The 16,398-nt window shown below is 42.6% G+C and overlaps 1 protein-coding gene across 2 annotated transcripts in view; it reads right to left on the bottom strand.

The window, feature by feature from the left end:
• si:ch73-22o12.1 (nectin-2) overlaps positions 1-16,398 on the bottom strand; it is a 63,683-nt gene that overhangs the window by 34,305 nt on the left and 12,980 nt on the right. For both annotated transcript variants that reach the window (XM_026940071.3, XM_026940070.3), the window contains exons 2-6: positions 7,664-7,773; positions 7,189-7,441; positions 6,422-6,718; positions 5,979-6,096; positions 5,376-5,524 (exon numbers count right to left, since the gene is read on the bottom strand). In XM_026940071.3, the coding sequence (XP_026795872.1) occupies positions 5,376-5,524; positions 5,979-6,096; positions 6,422-6,718; positions 7,189-7,441; positions 7,664-7,773 (927 nt within the window). The remainder of the gene's footprint in view (positions 1-5,375; positions 5,525-5,978; positions 6,097-6,421; positions 6,719-7,188; positions 7,442-7,663; positions 7,774-16,398) is intronic.

A 16,398-nucleotide genomic window follows, 5' to 3' on the forward strand; every position in this document is an offset into this window, starting at 1 on the left:
CAGCACACAGCTTTTCCCTCACTTCCCAATAAACCGAGTGAGTGTAAGTGTATGTGAGTGTGAGCGTGTTAGACTGACAGAGCTTGAGGGGAAGGTGTGTGAGGGTGTGGTCAAGCTCTAACATGTCTAACCTTCAATAAAATGCACTCTTGTAGGCTTAGAGAAATTTTCCTACAGAGCAGAGACAGCTTACCAGTGTGTGTATGTGTGAGAGATCAGTGTGGGTGTGTGTGAGTCTGTAGAACCCCCCATCACTTGACAGGAATGTCTAAGCAAGATGTGTAAATCCACCTCCCCTCTCTCATGCTGTTCTTCCTCTCTTGTTTAAGCTCTCTTCCTCTCTAGGCTTCTTTCTCTCCGCTCTCCTTGCTGTCGTCCCTGCAGAATAACATTGTCCTAAAAGCAATGCTAAAACGGGAGTTTTGCTATGCACTGTCCCTTGATACAAACACTCAGACACAAGAACACCCCGTCTCTCACATCCCATCACCTCTCTCTCACTTCAGCCGTTACCTCTCACCTCGACTCAAAACACACACACACACACACACACACACACACACACACACATACACACACACAGAGACAAGCACACACCTGTTATCTGCGCAGGGCTTCAAAACTGGCAGCATGTAGGAGATTATTTCTGCCCGAGTTAGTTCTTGTTTCTTTTTTCACACCTCATTAACCGCACCTTTCCATGTACCGCATCCACAAACACACAACCTCCAGCTCCACACTTTCCAACCAGATGAAACAGTTACAGCGTGCCTGTCCTTATAGTTTAAAAACTGCATACGCATCAGCGAGGGAGTTGGGGGGTCAATAGCAGCACTATACGATTATTTGTCAAAAAAAAAAAAAGGACTGAACATACACCAAGTACTGATATCAAGAGCTGACACTGGCCTGAAAAGTTGGACTGGTATCAGGTCAAACTCAACCCAAAGTCAGATAACCAACAAAATCAGCTATTCTGTGGCATGAAATGTGCCATTAAACCACTATAAATAAAAGTCCTTGACTGACTCAGCACTCATCTTGTAATGAACATTTATTCATTCATTTTCTGTAACTGCTCAACAGAAGAAGATGCCACGGTTAAACTGATGCCTATCCATGATGCTGGAATACACCTTGGATGGCACACCAGTCCACTGCAGGGCATCATGCACACACACATTCACACATAGGGCCAAGTGGCTCTATACTAAAATGGCCCTAGGTGGGAGGTGACAGGAAACCAGAGATCTCAGAGGACCTGGAGGAAACCCACGTGGACACAGAGGGAAGATGAAAAACTCCACGCAGACATCAACCCAAGATCAGGATCACAGGATCAAACCTGGGAAACACTACCCACTGCACCACAATGCCACCAGACAGGACATACAAGAGGACAATGTCTTAAAACCTACTGCCATTACGTCTCTGATGTTCAGCATAAAAAAAAAAAATATTTAAAAAAAACACTTCAGAGATTCAGCTCAGTCACTAAGAGAGCATTGATATTAGATGAGTATGGATATCAGCTGATGTGCGTAACATATCAGAAATGGAAAAGATGGGGTTTGATGTATCCCCATTCTCAAACACTGTTCTAGCCTGTTCTTTCTTTTTTTTTTTTTTTTTTTTTTTTTAAACAGAATAAACACAGCAGAAAGGCTTTCGTTTTTTAAACACTGGGTAGCCGACATGGAGGTTCCTTAGTGTGCTGATAACGTCCTTATAATGGTTTTTGTTATGTTTTTATTATTTAGAATGAGATGAACGATCTGTACCGTGCCAAAATTAAACCATTAAACTGCCAAGTAGTTTTGCCGTAAGTAAGATCATAACATCTCTAATAAGCTAGTTAATCAAATGAACAATGAATTCTAAGGCCTCACATGTTGAACTTAACCATGATGTTTTTCTACAGCATAATAATGATGCAGCTGCATTTATGTTGGTCACTGTGACCATTCTGTGCTCATTTGCAAAAGCACTGCTGCACAAAAATCACTGTTAAATAGCAGAGCAAGCATCGCTCTCTCTCTCTCTCTCTCTTTCTCTCTCTCTCTCTCTCTCTCTCTCTTTCTCTGGTAATATGATCTTAAATTTGTGATGCTTTTAGGAAACTGGACGCTGCTTGTCTCTGTGGGGGCAAATTTCCTGTTTGAGTCAGTTTTTGTTCGTCGTTGTGCAGTGGGAGCTGGTCTGGAAGCGCAATGAACAAATGAGGACATGAACGAGGGAATGGAGCAGAACGAAGGACGAGTTAATAGCCAGCAGTGTCTGAGCAGAGGAAGACTTGTAATGATTTGGAGTGTGTCATTTCTTTAGTAATTAGACCACTAAATTGTCAGAGGAAAAAAGAGGAGAACGTGAATCTGCATGCTGAAATGTGCTGGCATACAACGTGATCACTGTTAAAAGTCCCGTCCGTCCCCCACCCCTCATTTCTGGGGGTGACTGGTGGAGTCTACAGTGGGGGAGGGCTGCACATGAGGCTTGCAGCTTCCACTCTCATATGCACTCACACACATATCAAGCAGCAACTGCATGACAAGTTAAATCTGCTCAGGCTGACCCGAGTCACCATGGAGACAGTTGCCAGGGGTGAAAAGGAAAAAGAGGGGCTACTGAGTAGGTACTGACCATTTCACGCCTGTCAACACTGTTGCACTCACCTACTGTCACACACCTGACACACTAAAACCACCTCACACACCCCCAGCACAGCACTAAATCTACCTCCCCATCACCATTAAGCGGGTGGTCGCGTAGTCATCAGCAGAAGACACTTTCCCCCCTCTCTCTCTCTCACTAACAATGTTCAGAAAGCGAGCCACCCTTTCATTTTCAGCCTACATGTTTCAACAAGAGCTGAAATTCATTCCAATTTCCTGAATAAATACAAGGCTCTCTGCAGTGCTCAAACAAACAGGAGACATTTTAAAAGTATAAAAGTGGGGCAAAGCACCGCTCTATGCAACGTGAACAAAATTTGCTTATTGCAGTAATGCAGGCTTACGAGGGTCTCTGTTTTTCACTTCTTTGAGACAGAGAGTTTTCTGTAAAACCAGAGATTCTGGGATAAATGTTGTGTACCAGTTTGTTAATGTAAACCAGTTAACTTTGAAGGAAAAACAGGGCTTTTCTCCTGCTACCTAGTTTCATATGTAGACCTATTTTCATCCATGACCTTTGTCCTAAACGGGAGACTACGTATGCACATTACTGACACATTTGCTTCTGTCACCTTATTCACAAGGGCGTTTTTTTTTTTTTTTTGGCTGTGGTCAGGGATGACAGTAAATTGAATTGTCTTCTGACTGACAGGAGCATGTCTGTGATTAGTCTCAAGCACAAAATGTAAGTATTTATGAGCCAGAAATGACTTTGAGCAGGAAGTATGAAAACTTGTGGACTTCAAATTATTATCACTGCGCCTTATCTCCTTACACACCTCCTCATTATCTCACACATTTTAAATACCTTTTATAATACCATGTCCAATGCTCAGAGTGTACATAACGCACGATACACGCCACTGGGCACCTGGATAGGAATTCATAGTCCAACCTAGCTTGGCTTTACAGCCTAATCAGCATTTTGCTGTCAACTCTTTGTCCCCTTGATTCCTCCCTCTAGCAGAGGAGAGGAGTGAAAGATGAGGGGGAGGAGGAGGAGGAGGAGAGGAGACCAAGTGCTGAAGCAGTAGAGACTCTTCTCTGAACTGCTTGAGGAGAGAGGGAGTGTTAACGTTATGCAAAGGACTAAAAGTTATAAGCAAAATGTAACAGCAAAGTAGTTCGGAGTTTGGAAGTCTGAATTTAAGAGTGCCACAGTTTCCTACGGAGGTTTTAAATGCCATCACCATTTATCAACTTTCTTTACTTCCTTCCTTTGTCTTGCCTCTGCTCTCGCCTGTTATATCTCCTCCTATTCTCATCATTCCTTTACCATTCCCTTTCTCACACTCACGCTTGTCTTTTCTCCTGATCGCTCTGGTTCCATTAGAATATTAGACTGGCAGCTTGAGAGGGAGACACTAACGTCAGGCGGACGTTAAGGGTTTTGGTGTACCTAAAGATTTTTCCGCTCTGTCTCCCAGCAAAGCAGCCTTTGCCTTTATGCTACACAGCGCCATTTACGAAAGGCAGAAATGACAGATGGAGGAAGAAATAGCAGAGAAAAGGGCGTGCAAGAGGAAAAAAAATGTGGAGAAGCAGCAGATAGAAGCCTCTTAAAAGACGTGTTGCCAGAGAGAGGCACATTTTCTATCATTAACTCGACCATTACTCCTTGGTCAGCATGAACAGAGTGATGTTCTCTCAGCAGTAAAGTGCACTTCTATATTTTATACCATCATACTGCTTGGTGGAAGAGGAACAGACCAGGAAAAGGAAAATGTACAAGGCTGATGACAGGGACCAAGCACAGCACTCCATCCCAGCCCAGTGCCATACGGAACAGCTCATACATTATACAGAGCTCTTGGCTTCAAACACCTCAATGTGTTTCTATCTCTTAGCACGCACGCACACACACACACACACACACACACACACACACACACACACACAAACACACAAACACACAAACACACACACCTTTAAAGTTTCTAAGTGAGGGTTCTTGCTCCCAGGCACTGTGAGCTCCACAGAGGCACCATGCTCTACAATGGAGTGGACTGGAAGCTGATCGATTCTAGGAGTATTCTAGGTACTTCTATTATTTCCTCTGAGAACACTGCAACATTCTACATATTCTTACGACAGTAGAGTCACCTAGGACATCTGAGAACAAGGATGGTCTGGAGAACATTAAAAAAAAAAATTATGCTGACTAATGCGGTATATTTTATATAACAGAAGGTTGATTCAATTTAAAAAGAAACATATAAGAAATGGGTAAGAATAAATCCATGGAACTCGCAATTCTTCCCAGAGAACAACTATCCCACAGTCAGTGCAACAGAGCTGACAGGTTCATGAAGGAAGAGATGACACACAGGATGTGAAGAGACAGAGAGACAAATAGTCGGTGCACACACGTACTGTATACATGCAACATGACAGACACAACATGGAACATGACAGACACAACAAACTGCCTTACACCGATACCCACAATCCCCTGGGAGAGGATGCCCAGGACACTGAGTGAGTTTTGCTGCTGTTCAGCCCTTTATGTCACTTCTACAGACACACTACACAAGTGGGTGTGTATGAGTAAGCGAGAAAACCCAGGATGCTTAAACCATAGTTTGTAAACTTGTGTGTGTGTGTATGTCTGTGTATGTGTGTGTGTCACAGAGTAGCCAACGTTCAGAATAGTTTGAGTGTGGCTTTTTCCTAATGTATGTATTTGTGTGTGACCTCACTCACCCCTGATGAACACAGTGACCTGGTCCTTGCCGGTGCCAAGGCTGTTTGTCACCTCGCAGATGAACGTGGTGTTTACAGAGTCGTCCACCTTCCGTACAGTCAGTTTATTCTGAGCCACCTCCACCGAGTCCGGCATCCAGCCTGAGCTCCTGTCAGGGAACATTAAAAACGACGTTAAAATAACATTAAAGCAATGCTGGCAAAGCACTCCTGTTCTGTAACACACCGTTACTGCGATAGTTGTGTCAACAATCATTATAGTGATGTTTCCCTTGTGGAGTCAAATAAGTGAATAATTCTCACAGGAAAAGTTCACTAATCAACAAGGTATCTCATCAAGAAACAGAACATTTTCAAAACAGATGAAATCAATCTAACAGAATTCCTTAATGCCAGCCTTTAGTGAGGAGTTTCATTAAAAAAAAAAAAAAAAAAAAATTGGGCCAAAGCATAGGAAGGCTGTGTAAAAGTGGTTTATGGGGCTAATGCAGGCTAATAAGAAGTTATCATATGCTGATAGAGTCTTGTAGGCAAACTCATTGAACATCATTAGATAGTAATAATCAGCTTTGCTATTATGCTCAGAAAAGTAGCGTTACTCACACTTTCCAGTTCACAGTGGGGGGATTGGGGTTCCCCTGATACTGGCAGGTCAACACCACATTTGTCCGGCCTATATACCAGTTATTGTCATATCCTATAATCTGCACCTGAGGAGGATCTGAGAGAGAGAGAGAGAGAGAGAGGAGGGCACACCATGTTTACCTGGTGTCATTACAACTCTGCACAGAGGTTTGTGTTTGAACATTAACTAAAATTACACAAGCAAGCTTGCAGCCAGTATAGCAACCCACACTACAGGTTTCTGAGACTCACTGAGACTAACAGGCTTTACTCTGACATTCCTTTGTATTGACAGGCTACTGTTCACGATTCACTCAAGCGTACTCAAGTGTCTACATAAAAAGGCAGGCAGCAGTCTGGAAATAATTAGTCTCTTGAGACTCATCCTGTTCTGCAAAAGAAGGGAAAGGCCATGGACGTACATTGGACCACCAGTTTCATGGGGAAGCTCTCAGGTTTGTCCAGTGTGCGATGTGTCACCACGCAGCTGATGTCCTTGCCATTATCGTCTGGCGTGGGCTTTAGAAAGTACTCGCTGCGCACCGTCACTGTGTTGTCCGAGTTGTCCGTTTTGACCAGTGCTGACCCGTTGCCATTAACAGAAGTGATCCAGGAGATGGTTGCGGGTGGCCGTCCGTTGGCTGACTCGCAGCGCGCTACGGCGACAGGAGAGGTGCCAGCAGGCACGGTGATTGTGGAGGCTGAGTTCTTGGGCTTGGCTGGAAGAAAGAGTAAATAAGAAAAGAAGAGGATTTTTGACCTTTATTTCACAGAGCACTTTGACAGAGGAGAGAAAGAGAGGAGGAAGGGAAGGAAGTAAACATTGACGATTGGTTTGCCTCTTGCACAGTGCTCACATTGTACGCACGTTCCTCTTGAAGAAAGACATCAAAGGGAAAGAGAGGGGAAAAGCAACGGAGACAGAGAAAGACAGGAGCACGGCAGCCTCTCAGCATGATAAGCAGGCAGATCAATAGCGCAAAGACAGAGAGAGAGAGAGAGAGAGAGAGAGAGAGAGAGAGAGACCCTGGTCAAGGTTACTGCCATGCTTCACACATTAACAGCGGTCTAATTGATCTGACAATATCATGCAAAAAAAAAAATCAGGTAACACCCAATAGAACAGGGGGCATGACTCAACACAAATATTTAATATAAAACACACACATGCTCATTCTTGTTTTCTCACCTAGTATGATGAGGGAGGTTACCCCCTTTTCGTTTCCGGTGGGGTACGCAGCGTACTCGCAGATGTACCTCCCCTCATCTGTCAGAGCAATGTCTGTGATCTGAATAGTTGGATTTTCCAGAGAGGGGGAATCCATCGTGAAACTCACACGCCCCTGCACTGGGGATGGCGTTGGGTAATTGACCCCGTACAGTGGATGAAATACTGCAATGTTGGTCCGAGTGCCAGCGCTCGTTTCTAAAATCCAAGACACCTACAGAGCAAAACGAGAAGATAGCTAATATTAAAATACCCCAATAAATAGATGGCACACAGAGAAACAGATTAAAAAAGAAGGGAAGGATCCCACATCAACAACTTCGTTCGCTAGGACATCAAGTTCAGGCAGAGAATACATCTGAATTGCAGTGCGTATGTGTGTGTGAGTGTGAGTGAGAGCTTATGGCCAGGTTGGAGATAGGGGGTGACCTCTGACCTGAGTGAGCTGGGTCTGGCCTGGGTCAGGAAACTGACAGCGCAGAATCACCGTCTGACCCGGATAGGACACCACTTCCGGCTCTACCTTCACCTTCTGAGCCAGTAAGCCTGCAGAGACAGAGGAAGAAGCAGGGCATGAGAACAGCAAGCTGCAATACCTTTCCAACACTTTTTTTTTAAATTTCAAACATGGACTGTGTGTGTGTACACATGTGCGAGTGCTTGCGAGTATGTACTATATGTCTGACAATCGCCGTAATGGAAAATCTTTTCTGATCTAAATTATTCATCGTCCTACAACACACTGATGGGAAACCTACTGCAAGCCTGCAGCCCCACAGACAACTCCAGGACAGCTTAAACAGCGTGTACATCAATTTGTGGGTGTGTATATGGCGGAGAAAAAAGCAACAAAAAAATAAAATTTATAAACGCAAACATCTGTTTTCCAAGAAACCCTTCTCTGTGTTGCCTGCATCAAATAAACTTAATGTCGCACCACTTTGTAGGTGTCTAGAGATGTGTGTGTGTGTGTGTGTGTGTGTGCACGTGTGTGTGTGTGTGAGAGAGAGAGTGTGAGTGTGAGAGAGAAAGGGCGAGAGCAAGAGAGAGAGAGAGCAGTCCACCTGCTGGTTAGATTAATTCAGCTTTTTGTAGCAGTCATTGAAAACCTCGCCTCAGTCCAATTTCTTAACTTCTCCCAGCAAGGGGAATACCCGAAGGGGCATTCTTGCTCTTTTTCAGTGACACAGCACTTTCTAATTGCACGTTCTAATTTGGAACAAACTTGCAGCAGGGTCTCAGAGATCCCAGAAAAAAAGGGGGGAAAAAAACCACAGCTTCCAAAGTCAAGATTCACAATATTGTTCATTGTCGTATTTACATTCACAGTTAAAAATCACATGTACTCTGGAGACAATATGGCAAAAAAGTCACACTATAATATTCCAAAAAGTTTATGATATACAATACACATCACAATATTTGGCAGTTGCAAGTGCCAACAAAACTGTCAAGTGCAGTCAAATTATGAGAGACTATTAGACTGAAGATTTAACAAGGAATAGGAGGGAAAAAACAAAAACAAAACAATTGGAAAAGAAATAGCTTTTAAAATCCAATTCCAATCAGCTGCTTGTTAGTGTGAGTCAGTGCTCTAAAACACTGATGATACAACACTCTCAGAAAAGTGTACTATATTTTATTTACACCGCAATGCTATTGAATTCTCGATTCTGATTGGTCAGAAAGTGATTACTTTTCTACAACAGCAGCTCTCACAGCAATGCCAATCACATTAACATGACAAGCTCAACATCTTTGTGTTATTAATTTCAAGAAGGGGGGAAAAGGAGACAGTCTGCTGTAACGTAAGAGACAACTTGCAGACGTTACACAACATGACAACAAATGGACAAAAAGTACAACATGTTTGTGAATGAATAAAAGTTGTAATAAAAGTTGTATTGGCAAATATCTGTGGTGTAAGAGGAATAAAAAACTTTAGCGTACTAACCGCTTTCTGATTAGAGTTATTATTTTTCTATAACAGCACGCCCTGTCGTGTTTTATTCCTTATGAAATGTATTGCAACACCGCTATCATAATCAGCATAATCAGCCTATGCGCCACCTCTAATGCATCACCTCGTCCTCCTCAGGCCAAGCATGATTTAATGTGTCAACACCGTGAAAGGTACATTAAAATTATAATTCCGAGGTCTCAGCACAGTGCTAAACACACATTCACTAGTAATGATCAATAAGGAATTGAATGTGGGAGAGAAATACACAGTACATGAGCAGAGTGAGAGAGAGAAAAAGAGAAAGAGAGCAGAAGCTGTGTGTCATTGCTGTTCCATTTTACAGTGCTGTCATGCCTGCAGGTAACACTCACTCTCTCTCTCACACACGCACACGCACACAGGGCATGGCTCTGATGTAAATCCCACAAACACCTTCCTGTCCTTTTCCGAGGCCTGTCACCAATCATCATGTCTCTCTCCTTCTCCTGTACGTGCGCGCGCACGCACGCGCGCACGCACGCACACACACACACACACATTCCCACCCCCCCACCCCCCCAGACAGAATTACACGTCACCCATATGAACGGTTTAAAGAAAGCCTCAGCTGAGTGACATTTAAATTCCTCCCTCATCCTTTCATCCCTGAGGAGCTACGCAAAAGGAAAATAAGCCAAACAGAGCCGAGCAGAGTTGAGTGACCGAGCGACTGCGAAGAGAAAGCGCATGCCAGACAGGAGCCAGAGGAAGAAAAAAAGCTGATGTGTGTGGTTTGTGTGGTATGAATTCCATTTCCTTGCAATCCGCTCACATGCACTAGGACGAGTGTGTGTATGTATGCACATGGTGTCTGGTGCAGTGTGCCCTTCGATTTGACTCTGTACTAGTCTGCTGAGGAAAAAGGCAGTGTAATATGAGTCAGTCACACACACAGACACACACACACACACACCAAACTGCAGGAAAGTGCAGCGAGATGCGACAAGAGCGGCGACAGCAGAAGGCAGGCTGGTGATATGAACAGCTGGAAGGCTCTGTATAGAAGAGATGTGGGTTCGTGTGTCTGCATTCAGATGTGTGTAAGTGTGAAAGTATGTTAGAAATACATTCAACACCTCCCGTGTCGGTGTGACTTGTGTGGCTGTGAACATGAGTGTGTGTGTTAGGGTTAGATTTATTCCTGTACTTATCTCACCGATTTTAACTTTCACACACACACACACACACACACACACACACCAGGATGATGGGACATTCACTGCAGGTTGCGTGAGAATGTGCATTCAACTTAAATAAGACATTCAATAAGACAATATCACACAGTGCAACCAGGGCAGTGTGTGTGTGTTTGTGTGTTTGGGTGTGTGTGTATAGGAAAAAGCTGTACACTGAACCCTGATTTTATCAAATGCTCAAACATTCACGCACAGGCAGTCCGAGCTCAACACACACACAGACACACAGAGCACACTAACTGAAACCAGAAATAGAAAGGCCCAGTCTGAAGTAAAGCATGTAGCAATAAGCTGCCTGTTTACACAAGCAGAACACACTCAGAGGGGAAAAAAGAAGGAAAAAAAAAACATATTTCCACATGACATTTGGATTTCTCTGTGCAGGGTAAATTATTCATCCTGCCCCCAGGGAGAAAAGGATGTGGATTGTGAAGGCAACGGAGCATGGGATCCATCAAAAATGTGTTTTCTGCTGTTGTGTTCCTATAGATAGTAATCGATTTTCTTCACAGCTCTCACCTCAGCCATCCTGTTGACAAAAGCTGTCAAGGGCAGAGACAGCCAGTTCTGCAACATAAGGAAGCTTTTTAAAAGTTCTAGGCTCTTGAGTGCTGCAACAGAAAAATGTTTGCGCAGCCTTCCAGCCGGGAGTCTAGGAGAGCAAAATTGTCCGTGCTCTTTGGGTGGGAGGGACAGCATCACGCTCTCCCCTGTCAATCAGAACGACCCTAACCAATCGTCAGCCTCTGCGAGCTCATGTCTGCGGAAGAGAGCAGCTAGCGCTTTCCTCTGAGAGGGTAACATGAGCAGCAGTCTCAGACGAAGCACATGCTAGCCTGGGCAGCAGCAGTTACGTGATATCCCCTATCACGTGCAAGTGGGTGGGCATTGACAAATTTACAAACTGGGAAAAATGCATTAAAACAAACAACACATACCAAGATCCAAGATTTGTGGTTAATTCCTTGCACTCAGTGCTCCTGGGATAGACTCCGCACCCACCGAGACCCTGACCAGGATAAAACAGCTACTGAAGATGGCTGGAATGACGTAGTTAAAGATTTTTTATACCATAGTCTGTCTGAATACTCGATTCTGATTGGCTGGAAGGTATGCGTCCGAACTGTTGAATGCACAGGTAGCTCCAGTCAGTTTAATCACCGTTCTAAATTAATGCACTGCCTATAAACTAAAAATTGTAACCATAGGAACATACAGTTACAGTTGCATACAGTAGTTAAACTCACAGCTTCATTATTAGCAGAGACTCGGCACAGACGCAGGTAATTCACACACGCACAATCTCTCTCTCTCTCTCTCTCTAATAAGTATTTATTATAATTCATTCAGATAAATAAATAACCTTATTGCAATACTTTATCTCGCATTGGGTGGTTCTTTGCCTCCATGTTGTGCATTAAAATCATGTAATGAGCAACTAGCCATGGATTATAAAACATGGTTACTGAGTGAGGAGAGCAAAATATATGTATTATATGTGTATAGCATGATGTTTTCGAGCTGCCGACAATTCTGTACTAGTAATCCACAATCATGGAGTGCTGTGTCATGGGGGTCCGAATTGGATAGGAATTTGTACCAGCCTGAATACATGAAATCCCCCACCATTACACACGAACGATGTCCTGCTACACTGTTATAAACGAGAACTGTAGAAGAGAGACCAAACAGAATGAGAGAGTGGGATATTATATTACATGGGAAAAACAGATTTCATCATCTTGATGAACAGGTAAGGCATTAATCTGACTGATCCTTGTGGTAAAATTTGGATTGTTACCCAGCAGTTAAACCGGTTGATCTAGAGAACTGAGATGAATGTTGTGACACTCAGGAGTTTGTCAATCAATAAAAAAAAAAAAATTAAAAAAAACTATTAAGCTTTTATTCTGACATCTGTCACGTCACTTCTGTCAACCTCAGAGGATCAACAATAATGGCAGACAGTTATACGTTCGCAGTCTTGGATACTTGGAGTTCAGTCCAAACCACTAAAGAGTATGTTAGTACAGCAGTTGCTGTTTGGGCATCGTGTGAATTCTCATTGCATGTATATTACTTGGCACTTGGAGCTGAGAGACTAATCAGCATGGTGGAGACGGATGCAGCACAACATGCACCACAAAATGTTCTTATGCAAGTAGCTTAGAATGCAATCACATTTTTTAATTCCAAATTCAATTCCTAAAATGTTACATCTAGCCAGGGGCTTCATCTGACCCAATTTACCGGGGAATGTTTACAACATGATGATCTACATAACACAGTAGCTTGGTAACTGATTAAATGATCTAGTTAGTTTGACGTGGGTAAATCAGACCTAGCCTGCCTGCTATCTAGCTAAGATCCATTAATTAAAGCACTAAAATTCATTAGCTAGCTAAATCAGATAGAAGTGTACCTAGTGTAGAGTAGAGTATGAAAGGTACCGTTGATCTGGCTAGAGTATAGATTTAAATTTGAGGTGTATTTATGTATTTAATTTTATAATTCTTTTTCAGCACCTGGAATGCATATAAGATCAGAGGGCATGTAGAGTTGATAGGATTCACTGTGTTTTTGGAGGATCTCAAGACTTGCTCATGTCAACAAACAGCATTTTACAGTATATTGATATATACTGAAAACAATACTCCTGTATCCATAAAGTGAAATTAGTACCAGGTGTACTTTCAGTGGTATATGCTTCCATCACTTGCATACATTTTGACTTGTGGACACGTACAAATTATTTTTCAGGCAACGCCCCTGCATCTAGCTTTAAATTTCACTTTTCGAAGAAACATCAGTCACCAATCACAACATCTTATTGTAGAGTGTGAATAGGTTGTGCAGCTGGATGAATGTGACTTGGCGTAAAATAGGATGATCAGTTGTTGGCAAGAGTGCGAACGTTGCTGTTTGTGCTTCATGTCCTAGCAGATCATAACACTGACACTCCCATGTCCCAGAGTTACAGCAGTGGGCTTGCACAGGGTGTGTGCGACTGGGGAACTTTAACTGGCCTCTACAAAATCACTCAGTCCCATAGAAAACTTGGAACAGCAGGTGAAGCACCAAAACATGCACAACTTGAGCTGAATTGTGCAGCCAGTCAGCGGAAGTCGGGACCCTGGTAGCATCCTGATCCGACAGGGCTGGCGCTGTTAGGGCAAGGTGATATGCAGCCACGTATTACGTAAGAAATGACACATGCGACTAAATTGTTGCCTAGGGAGCTTATTATCCCTACATGTAGACTCCTGCACAGCGGTACATCTCTAACCTTTAATATTGCTGATGTCTACTGGTAGCATAAGGCTACTCATACTTTTTATAAATACACTCCAGCAAATAAACTGACCTCGACTGACATTTGGAGTTGAAAAAAAAAAAAAAAACTGCATTCCATATGTGTGGCATTAGGACAGAGATTAAGATCTCATTCTGGTATGCTTTTGTTAACTGGCTGACAAAAAGGCATTGTTTATTGTCTTCCTACAAATTATCTTCCTACAAATGACAGTTTTGGAGTGCCTTACGTTTGTGCTGCCTCTTTGTCAGTACAGAAGGGTCATGTTAGGATTTTATCGATACTACTTCTACAGTTTTCAGTCTTGATGGTTCAGTACCTAATGTGCACTGCATTTTAAATATTTGCCTTGCCAGATCTTTAAATTATGTACAGCAAACCTTGCAAAGCAGTGAGCCTTTATTTATTTAGCCAGTGCAATGACATAGCCTGACACAACAAACTATGAATATGGCTCTGTTTACGGCAGACGATGTCAAGAGCACTGTGAATATGGCACTCGCTGACTGCACATTTCCGGAGATTTATACTGCACTTGCTCAACAGGTGTTTTGCTACATTGCTTATACTGTTACAATTCATGGTTTCACTGCACTAATCACAGTGACTGATCTCGGCATCCATTACTCGACTAAAATGCAACCACACCTTTGAACTTTTTATTCTCTGTCATTTCTTGCATGAAGATTGTCTGAACACCTTTGAAGTTATATAAGGCTGTGTAATCCTATACTGAAACTCTCGTCTATGTGCCAGTTGTTTCGACTGTACATTCTGCAGAACAGTTTAACATTATCGATACCCTGCGTTTTGCATTGTTCAGGTTTTTCATTGCTCAAAGCAGAGCCAGTATTTTCCAAACATTTTGATTTCCCACATTTTTACTGTCCCCCTCCAGTCATCTTTCTGTTTCTATTATCATCAAAGTTTTCTTTAAAATGTACGGATTATTATTACAACACTGATCACTGACTGAACGGCTATATGAAGGTTCATTTTAAAATTTTGAAATTCCATTTTATTTATCCCTATTGTACCCAAAAGCCAGATGAAATGTGATTCATGGGACTGATTTATTATGACATGGCGAGTTAATGTTGTCAATGTCAGAATATGTTATAGCTGGCAAATGAGAGTATTGTGGACTAATAGAATCTTGAGTGATTTTGTAAGCATCATTGCCTCTGATCAATCTTGTGTCAGCTCCTCTCTTTGACGGCTTTGAAGTCACAGCTGTGGTGAGAAATACAGCTGTGGGCGAAACACAGTGAGAAAATCCTGAGAGCAACGCTTGAGTGGTATAGAAAAATAAGAAGACGACTCTGTCTATTCTTTCTTTCTCCTTTCTTCCTGCTTCTTTTTCCCCCTTCTCTTCCTGTCCCACACACACAGTGTAAGAGGATCCTCCTCCACAGGTGTGGTAGAGGAGGGAACTCTTTATGCTGCCCAAAGCTTCATTACAGAATAAAGCCAAAGCTCAAAGGACTCACACGTTATACAATGCCCTCCAGTCTTTCACCACCCGACGGCAACACACACACACACACACACACACACACGCACACACGCACACACGCACACAAAGTATGGTCTCCATGGATACCTCCATGGATGGCAGGCGTGTAGTAGATATGAGCTGTTAGAAGAGACGCTATGGCAGAAGTATGGAGGAATCATAAAGCTCATCTATCCACCTATTAACATCACACCACACTGGTCACGGAGCACACACACAGGTGCACCGGCCAAAAAGGCCAAAGGTTGGTAAAAACAGCTATATGATGGAAAATATTATCAATCAACTACCAGCACTGGCTACCTTACTCCCCTTCATTTCCTGAAAGGTGAAACTGACTAGGTAAAACAACAAACAAAACAAAACAAAAAACAGCCCAACTCGGAATTCCCACTCGGAAATTCAAGACGGTCTCCTCAACCCCAAGTTCAGCAACGTTAAATCAACATGGCTGCTCACAGCAGCAACAATAAACACAGTAGCACTTCTTAACTTTAAGTAAGTTATTATACTCTTTATTCTAGTACTTGCTTTAAATCAGTCAACATACAGACATTCGCTTGTTAGATCTAACATTGATTATTATACACTGCACTGTTCTGAAGAGTAAAATATACATCACTCGTCACACTTAGTTGGCTAGCTTGTTGACAACAAAACACAAACATAGAGACGTCCATGATTTTATCCCAACCCTGTAGCTCAGGCGCACGGCGATCAAAAAATGACAGAATTCTAAGTTAAGACTTCCCTCTTCTGAGGAAAGTCGAATGCAGCGAAAGTCCCTTTAATGCACTGTTTCTCAATCTTTATGCAGACGGACACTTTAACTATAAAATAAATTCCCTGCACTCCTTCAGTACACATTTAATACAGATATAAGAGTTTTTATGCCTGAAATGTCCACCAAGCCTAATTGTTTTTGAGTTATGGGTGTTTGGATTAAACCCATTAATCCAGCTAGCATGCTGTAACAAAATGAAATTCATGGACTCACTGGCTTTGCTTCATGGACTCAACTGCTTTATCTACTGTAAACGTCCGATAGGTTTTCCTCTTCTTAGGTTGATTTTCTTAAATGTTTTAATGAATGCATTACATTCATTAATCTTGCCTCAAATGGAGTAAACCTTACTTTATTATG

The sequence above is a fragment of the Pangasianodon hypophthalmus genome, chromosome 1 (genome assembly GCF_027358585.1).
Source record: "Pangasianodon hypophthalmus isolate fPanHyp1 chromosome 1, fPanHyp1.pri, whole genome shotgun sequence".
NCBI classification, from domain to species: Eukaryota; Metazoa; Chordata; class Actinopteri; order Siluriformes; family Pangasiidae; genus Pangasianodon; species Pangasianodon hypophthalmus.